Source organism: Mercurialis annua, linkage group LG4 (genome assembly GCF_937616625.2).
Source record: "Mercurialis annua linkage group LG4, ddMerAnnu1.2, whole genome shotgun sequence".
Classification (NCBI taxonomy): Eukaryota; Viridiplantae; Streptophyta; class Magnoliopsida; order Malpighiales; family Euphorbiaceae; genus Mercurialis; species Mercurialis annua.
In genome coordinates, this window is record NC_065573.1 from 23,293,401 (window position 1) to 23,301,634 (window position 8,234).

At 30.4% G+C, this 8,234-nt stretch overlaps 2 protein-coding genes across 3 annotated transcripts; one reads left to right on the forward strand and one right to left on the reverse strand.

Annotated features, from left to right (window-relative positions):
- The first annotated feature begins 4,177 nt into the window (after positions 1 to 4,177).
- On the forward strand, positions 4,178 to 5,161 carry LOC126677071 (40S ribosomal protein S28-2). Of its 2 annotated transcripts, none has more exons than XM_050371514.2 (2): positions 4,178 to 4,294; positions 4,777 to 5,161. In XM_050371514.2, exon 2 carries the CDS (start codon positions 4,778 to 4,780, stop codon positions 4,973 to 4,975), a length of 198 nt encoding a protein of 65 aa, XP_050227471.1. In that variant the 5' UTR covers positions 4,178 to 4,294; position 4,777; the 3' UTR covers positions 4,976 to 5,161. The 2 variants fall into 2 exon arrangements, with proteins under 2 accessions (XP_050227471.1, XP_050227472.1); XM_050371515.2 differs by having other exon boundaries at positions 4,186 to 4,294; positions 4,772 to 5,161.
- A 626-nt stretch (positions 5,162 to 5,787) lies between these two features.
- LOC126677069 (protein-S-isoprenylcysteine O-methyltransferase B-like) lies at positions 5,788 to 7,765 on the reverse strand. The gene is made up of 2 exons (XM_050371510.2): positions 7,079 to 7,765; positions 5,788 to 6,978 (listed from the first exon to the last, which is right to left on the reverse strand). The coding sequence occupies exons 1-2, from the start codon at positions 7,158 to 7,160 to the stop codon at positions 6,380 to 6,382; spliced, it is 681 nt and encodes a 226-aa protein (XP_050227467.1). The 5' UTR covers positions 7,161 to 7,765; the 3' UTR covers positions 5,788 to 6,379.
- Positions 7,766 to 8,234: the final 469 nt, after the last annotated feature.

Genomic DNA, 8,234 nt, shown 5'->3' on the forward strand with positions numbered 1-8,234 from the left:
CGATCAATGTTTTATTTTCGCAACCTCTTCGGAATTCATGACAGCAAATGTTAAGAGCTAGACGTCTAAAAATACGCGTTATAAAATGCATGCATATATAGAAGTAGTTCTAATCCCTCCAAAGAAAAACCCTTTAAGATATGCCTCTGCCCACATTTTACGGTCCTTATGCATATACTCAATCCGTCTCTGATTTTACATGTTGTACTTCTTAATTAGTGACATCCATAAAGATTCAAAAATATTAAAATCAACAAGAGCAAGCAATACCTTATAAAAATCTTCTTTGAAGTTGGCAATTTCAATTTCTTTGTTAGCATTTTTTCAATATGCCAAATACATAATCTATGCCGCATTAGGATAAACATGTTGAACCGTAAAACGCATGGCTAAATCTCCATTTGTCACAATTGAAGTTGGTATTTTGTTACCCATGCAATTTAAAAGCTCATTCAATAACCAAGTATATGATGAAGTACGTTTATTCTCCAATAAAGCACAAGCAAAAATTATTGGTTGGCGGTAATGATTCATACCCACTAGAGTGACTAGTGGAGTATTGTAAACAGTTCTCTTGAAGCATGCATCAAACGCCACCATATCCTTAAAATATAAGTAATACAATCTACATATAGAATATGTCCAAAATAAATTTTCTAGTTGCCCGTTTGGTCTTGTTGTATAATTAAAAGGGTTAATTCCATAAAAAATCACGACTTTTACACAAATTTTCATTTTAATCACGACTTTTAAAAATTGCCATATAAAACCATGACCTTTCATTTTTTGTCAAATCTATCACCGACTATTTTTTCGGTGAATTTTACCTTTCATTTTTTTTCAAATCTACCGGATTATGGTGGCCACGTCATTAAAAATACACCAAAAATTAATTTGGTGATAGATTTGAAAAAAATTGAAAGGTCGTGGTTTTATATGGCAACTTTTAAAAGTCGTGATTAAAATGAAAATTCGTGTAAAGGTCGTGACTTTTTATGGAATTAACCCTAATTAAAATAAAACCCATGGTTTGTTTCTCTTTTAGCTGCAAAAAAACTTACTATTTTATTAGCATCAACTTCTTCAATCTCTGCTCTTCTTTCTGAATCAAAATAGTTGTAAAGATCTTTCAGAAAATAGTTCATGTGATGATGACCACCAATTGATTGAACAATGAACGCTATAATTTTATTTGTTTTAATTCTTATAGTGCGCATAGCCTTAACTAGTGAAAATTCACTATCATTTATACCTCTGTGACATCTTTAAAAATGAACATGTTTGGATTCCCAATGCATGATTATGACTAGATATGAAGTTTTATACAATCCACTTATTTGTTTTTTTTATCCAACTTCATATGAAAAATAGCTGAGCATTCCTAATATAACTCTAAATTCTTGCTTTTATGTTGGACAATGTTGTTGCATATATCACTTATTTTTTCTTCCTTATAACAAACTCATTTCTGTATTCTTGTTTCACCTTTGTTGTTCATACGGAATCACGTTTACGAATACCAAATCCATTTCGTTTGCTGTTATTTTTGTAAAAAAAAAACTCTGCATCCTTCCATGTCTCAATCACCTTTTTTCACACATCATCATCACTGATATATGTAAAAAAATAAAGAGTCATTAACTGCGTTTTCGTTGTCTATGTTTAGAGTTTGATCTTGATTGTCATATTCTTTATTAGTCTCCATGAAGTTAAAAATCTTTGTATTTTTTTTAATTCTGTGGTGATATAGAGAATTAAATATATGAGAAGAACAAATTCATTATTTGTACAAATTTTTCAAAACTATAGTTGATGAATTTTCAACTAATAAAACTCTTAGTTGTTCAAATAGAATTGAAGTTTTTTTTAAATTTTTCAAATCTTATTTTCTAATTATTTTCCGATTCTTGATAATTATACTTTGATGGCCTGGAACTATATCAAAAACAATTTTAGAGTTGATATGAATACTGCTGATGCATATTATATTAGTATCTTTTCTTGAACTTTAATAATTTGATGAACTATGAATTTGGTTATTAGTTGAATCTCATGGTTCTATCTGTTGAATTGGAAATTTGGAATTTAGAAATCGACTTCTTATTTTGTTTTGGATTTCAATTTAATTTATTTTCCTTTCTCTATATGGTACTAAGAACAATTTAATAAATTAAAATCCAATTATTTTTTAATTATAAATTGAAACAAAAGATACTGTGTTGGTAAAGATAAGAAATGGTCGTACTGCCCTCGAAATACATATTGGATACATTAATGATACATCACCTGATACATTATAGATGTACCACTGGTATATTGTAGATTCATTACTGACATATCATAAATACATCAATAGTAAATTACCGATACATCGTTGATACATAGTAGATACATCGATTAGTGAACTAGCCCATACAAGTGATAATTATATGCTAACGCGAGTTCATCTTTTATCACACGTCAATTTAATTATTACGCTCGAGAGAGTGTTAGAAAATGAGACATTCAGTAGAGCATCACATCTTATGATACATTGCAGACTGAATTTTTTTAAAATTATATTTTTTTTATATAAAATATGTGTTAAGTTATGATACATTATAGATACATTTTTGATATATAATTTATACATTGTAATTTTTATATTAAAATAGATAAATTATTAAAATTATATTCAATATGTATTGTTTATGTATCGTAGATGTATTATTAAAATTATATTTAATATATACTATTTGTGTATTTTGATATGTATTATGTATAAATAGTGTATCAAAAATGTATCATTTGTGTATTTTGTACGCATTACATGATATCTATTGACATGTTATTATTTGCTGATTTTTTTCACTATTTTTTTTATATAATTGATGGCTCAATAGTGTATTTAATATTCTAGATTACAGTAACAGAAAGAGATATTATTTGTGTATTTAATATGTATTTTGAGATGTATCTTTAAAATTGTATTTAATGTGTATTATTTGTATATTTGATATATAGTATTAAAATTAATATGTATTATGTATGTATTTTGAGATGTAATATTAAAATTATTATTTCTTAACTTCCCTCATTTGTTTATTTTTATTTGTAATTTATGATATCAACAACTTTTTTAGCAAGAAGTTTAGTATACCGTGTTATTTTTGGAGAATGTATCTAAATTGTCTTTGATATGAATACAAAATGTATTTGAGTTGTGTTTAAAATTTCATGAACTGAACTCCAATTCGCTGATAAACTATCGATAGATTTCTGATACATCGTGGATAGTAGTGGTTGTAATTCATTAGAGCTAGCAAATGAAAAGAGTCGCGAAGTAAATTGTGTCTGTTTGAATAGTTTTTGAGACACATAAATAATACATACTTATAATCTAGTTTTGAGACACATAAATAATACATATTAACAATATATATATTATTTTTATCAATGGCGATAAATTTGATGGAGGAGATAAATATTGTTATTAATTCTTTTTTTTGTATCACAAGTATATAAAGATGTTTATAGTGATAAAATTTGAGTTAAAAATCATAACTTATTATTTTTATGCATCAATCTATAGTGAATAGTAACATATCAAAATGTTATTGATATTATTTGATGCGTGAATTTTAATTAAAGCACGTATATCTTTTAATTTAAAATATATTGTACATACACCTTACAGATACATAAATAATATGTATTAACAATATATTTATTTTTGTTTTAGAAATATGAAAAAATAATAATTAAATATGTCCTTAATACATATATGATACATACAGATACATAAATGATATATGTTTGAATATTTTTGACAAACTGACGCGTGACTGACGTACGATTCTGACGCGCGTGTCAGATACATGTCAGACGTGTTTCTGACGCGTTTTTAACTGTTTCTTATTTGTTTTGGGTGTGCCATGTGTTACATAATCATTGAGAAGGTATTATATATAAAGTTCTAGTTTTTTAGGTGATGATATAATATTCTAGCAAACTTAGCATTTTTATTATTTTCTTCCACTTTTTGAATATTTTTATCATTTAGCCTTTAAAATTTGTAACCTTAAGAGCCTTTACGGCCCTACTGAAGCCCAAATGCAAGCTTGGGTTGGGCTTACTGAAGCTGGATAACTACGATATTACCCCTTACACCAAAAACACCCAATTAGCAATCCTTTTAAAACCCTAGCCTGTTTCAGCTCTCTTTTAAATAACAAACCCTAATTTTTCACTTCTTCTTCTCGCCTACCAACTACCCTGCGCCAATTTTCTAGCGGTTTCTCTGCTGTTTTCTCAGGTACGATCAATTTCCCTCTCCGTTCATCTCCACTCTAAACTATTTTATATCTACTTCTCGTTAATTTTTTCACAGTTTCATTATTACGGTTTATAGTTTTCTGATATAGGTTTTTGTTTGTTTAATTTCCGATCTGATAGATTATTTCTGGCCTTTTCAATGCATACCATTCTTTTCATAATTACAAGTTTTTTTTTATATAATTTTAGGCAAAAATAGATAAATTATATAGCTATGTTTAGAGTTTGTTATTAGCTTGATTTATAATCCGTGTCATTACTTGTAACTGATTCTGTATTTGATTCTAACTATTTATTAAAGAATTTTAAGTTAGTTAAAAAATTATATCCTATGATTACCGATGAAAATAAATATTTTGTGAGTATGATTCAGAGTAGCTTTTAGATTTTTATTTGTTTGCTTGGATTTTTTGCAATGTTGTGATATGAGAACTTTATTTTATATTCCATTGTGTATTGCAGGATGGAATCACAGATTAAGCATGCTGTTGTGATTAAAGTTATGGGCAGGACTGGATCCAGAGGACAGGTGACTCAAGTGAGGGTCAAGTTTCTCGATGATCAGAATCGGTTCATTATGAGGAATGTTAAGGGACCCGTTAGAGAAGGGGACGTGCTCACTCTTCTTGAGTCTGAGAGGGAAGCTAGGAGGCTTCGTTGATCGCTCCACTTTCGCCCTATTGTTGGTGGTAGCACCCAAGATTGTTTGCTGTTATAGTAACTAGGGTAATTGGCAATGATGTTATCTCGACTTACATTATCAAGATTTTGAGTTTTTGTTTATGGGTTTGTAATCTGACTGGTGCAAATTTTTGAAGTATGATTGAAACCTAAAGCTTGTTTTGCATTGTGGTTTTTCTTGCTTGCTAAATGTTTTTTCTTGCTCATATCTACATCTTGCTGGATGTTAATGTGTCCGGCGATGCTCATTTCTTCTCATTCTATGACGCTAATTCTTTTATGCAACTACCCTTTTTGAGATTATGAGCACATTTGTAGACTGTCTAGCATAGGTCATTATTCTCGTTCTCATGTCTTGGAATAATAGTACATTGCAAGAGTATTTATTCACTTCTATTTGTACTTGTCATTGCCCCTTGAGCTTGCTCAAAAGATCAAATAAGGTTGGCTTTTGATAAAAAAAAAACACCTTTAAATTGGTTTCTGGCCTGATTTTTTGTGCGGTCATGAGTGGCAAAATGAATCTTTGCTTAAAACAAATAAAGATCATCCAAAATAGCCTTATATTTTATGTTTTTTTGTTTTAAATATTAATAGCCTTGCATTTATTTATTTATTTCAAAAAAAATTATTGTTAAGATTGAAACAATGGTGGGATTTTATATTATATTGCTTTATTGTCAAATCAAATAAATTTTTTATTTACAAGCAAATTGTTCTATAGAGAAAACTGCCTACTCCAAATTGGGTGCCATACCAATGCGATATACTTAGAAAAATAGCATAAACAAGTACATATAACATTGTGCACTTTCCAGTAACTATTGTACAAATTCATTAATGAGTTTCGATTGTGGACCTTGTACAAGTGCAAATTAGCTTAACACTTCCATTTATGCCAAACATACAGGAATGAGTCATAAAACGAAAACATTAGTTGACACTAACCCCACTGCTCGAGCATCCAAATCTCTGCAGTGATTCATCATGAGCAATCATTTTCTTCATTGTTGCTGGCATACATGATCATTTTTAATCTTCATAAATTCCCCTAACGGATTCACAAGAGTCTGCACCAAAAAATGAGTGCAGTAACAGGCTAGAGGTGACTCAGTGATGAGTACTAGAGTAGTCATTCTGCAATAATTTATTCGGCAAACTGTTTAACCATATTGAGCAAAGCTCTGCTGAAGACATGGCAACTAGCTGCTTGCACCAGGGAAAAAACCATGCTATTTACCAGGAACTCACTCCTTGTTAAATATGATCAGTTTCAAAATTTCGAAAAAGCTCCAGAAGCACAGAAATGAAAGTTTCGTATGGCTTTAGCATGAACTACAAGAATTCATCAGCTGCAAGTCTTGTCTTCAACTATATTGGATCTTCACTTCACAAATGGAACCCCAGAAGGAATTTGCTGAGCATATTCCACGTACTGTGATCCAAAAAACTGCCGCAAGAGATACTCTTCATATGGGATCCTATCTGCGAAGAAGCGCCACACAACACCTGTAAAAGCAATTGTTGATATAGGATTGCACAACATTATCTGTGTGCCTACTGACCAGATAAAGAAACCACAATATCCCGGATGACGAACAAATCTGTAGATTCCATGAGTGATCAACTTGTGATGCTCTTCGTGATAAATCTTAATAAGATGTGTGAAGGACCGCCCAGCTGTAATAATTGCCATCTTGCGTATGAGTTCACCAAATACTACCATTGCAATGCCTAAATTACTAATCCACCAATATTCCTTTAAGCCAGGAAATAAATAAAATTCAACAATATATTCAACCAATGAGAAGATCATTGCTAGAAGATAATTCTTGCTGACCAGAAGTGACTTGAGAGTAACATTTGACTTCCCATGAATGCCAACTGCTAGAATATATTCAGAACTATGAAAGAAGAAAATTGCCAAAAACATCTGAGATAACTGTCTCAAGGCGGTGGTGTAACCAAAGATCTCTGTCATTTCTGTCAAATTGTGCGAGTCAGAATCCGTTTCTTACGTGCTAAGTACAGCCTATCAAATGAAGGGGGAGGATGAAGACACTTTTTGTAAATAACTTCAAACCTGAAAATGAACCAGATGCATACACCATCAAAATTGAAACTTCAGTTTTGACATCATTAAAGAGGAGCTCCAAAAAAGTCATCTTGGGAAAAAACTGAAAATAGGGTTTAGGAATTCGACATTAATCCACAATTTAAGATCATCGACAAAATTCAAATACTTTTCTCTGGCATAGGAATAACAGTAAAACAAGTAAGCAATAAACATATACAAATGCATCTGGGCGTTAATGTTCTTAGTTTTCAAGACTTGCATAATACATATATTCAAAAGAATTGAATAATTGCAGAAATGGTCTTTTAATCATAATAACTTTCAACATACCAAACGCATTAAGATATAATTTAATTCGTATCACATATTGAACCATACAAACAATAGAAAATATTCAATCACTATCACTTTCTCATTAGTCATTCCCAATCATACCTTAAACCAAATGGTGCCTAAGAAAATCCACATCGGCCTACGCAAAGCAAACAACTGGCTAAAACTCTAAAAGCTACTGTGATTCATACTGATAAAACAAAAGAATTTCATTCATAATCTAGGTCAAGCTAAGAACATCAATAAACATGCCATGATTTTCAATACTTTATAAGCAATGATACAGATTAGAAATCAAGCTAGTAATAAAGTCTTAATATAAGTAAAACAACTTCCTTATTTTCCCCTAAATTAAGTAAAAAATACTCAAATGATGTTAGGTATTGAACAGGCTATAGATAAAATGTATCAGATCCGGCATAAAAACCCATACAAATCAAAAAACAGCAAACTACAAACCAGAAGAATAGAGCTACGAAGAAACAAGCAACGAGTAAGCAGTAATATTAAAAAGTAAAGATAAACTCAAAGAAAAATGATCGAACCTGAGCAAAGAACAGAGCTAGCCGCTAGATTATTGACGCGGTTTTTTTTTTTGGGAAAGCGGGAAGATGAAGTGAAGCTAGGGTTTAAAATGATTACTAACTGGGGGAATAATCAAATTCAACTGGACGAAGGGAAAGCTAGCAGAATTCTTTCTCAGGCTTGATCTTTTCTTGGCAAAATGTATAAAAAGACCATTGTAATTTTACAAAACTGTGCTAATATCACTCTAAATAAAAATTAGACCAATATAACTTTAAAGTCAATCTTTCTAGAGTTTTTTTTT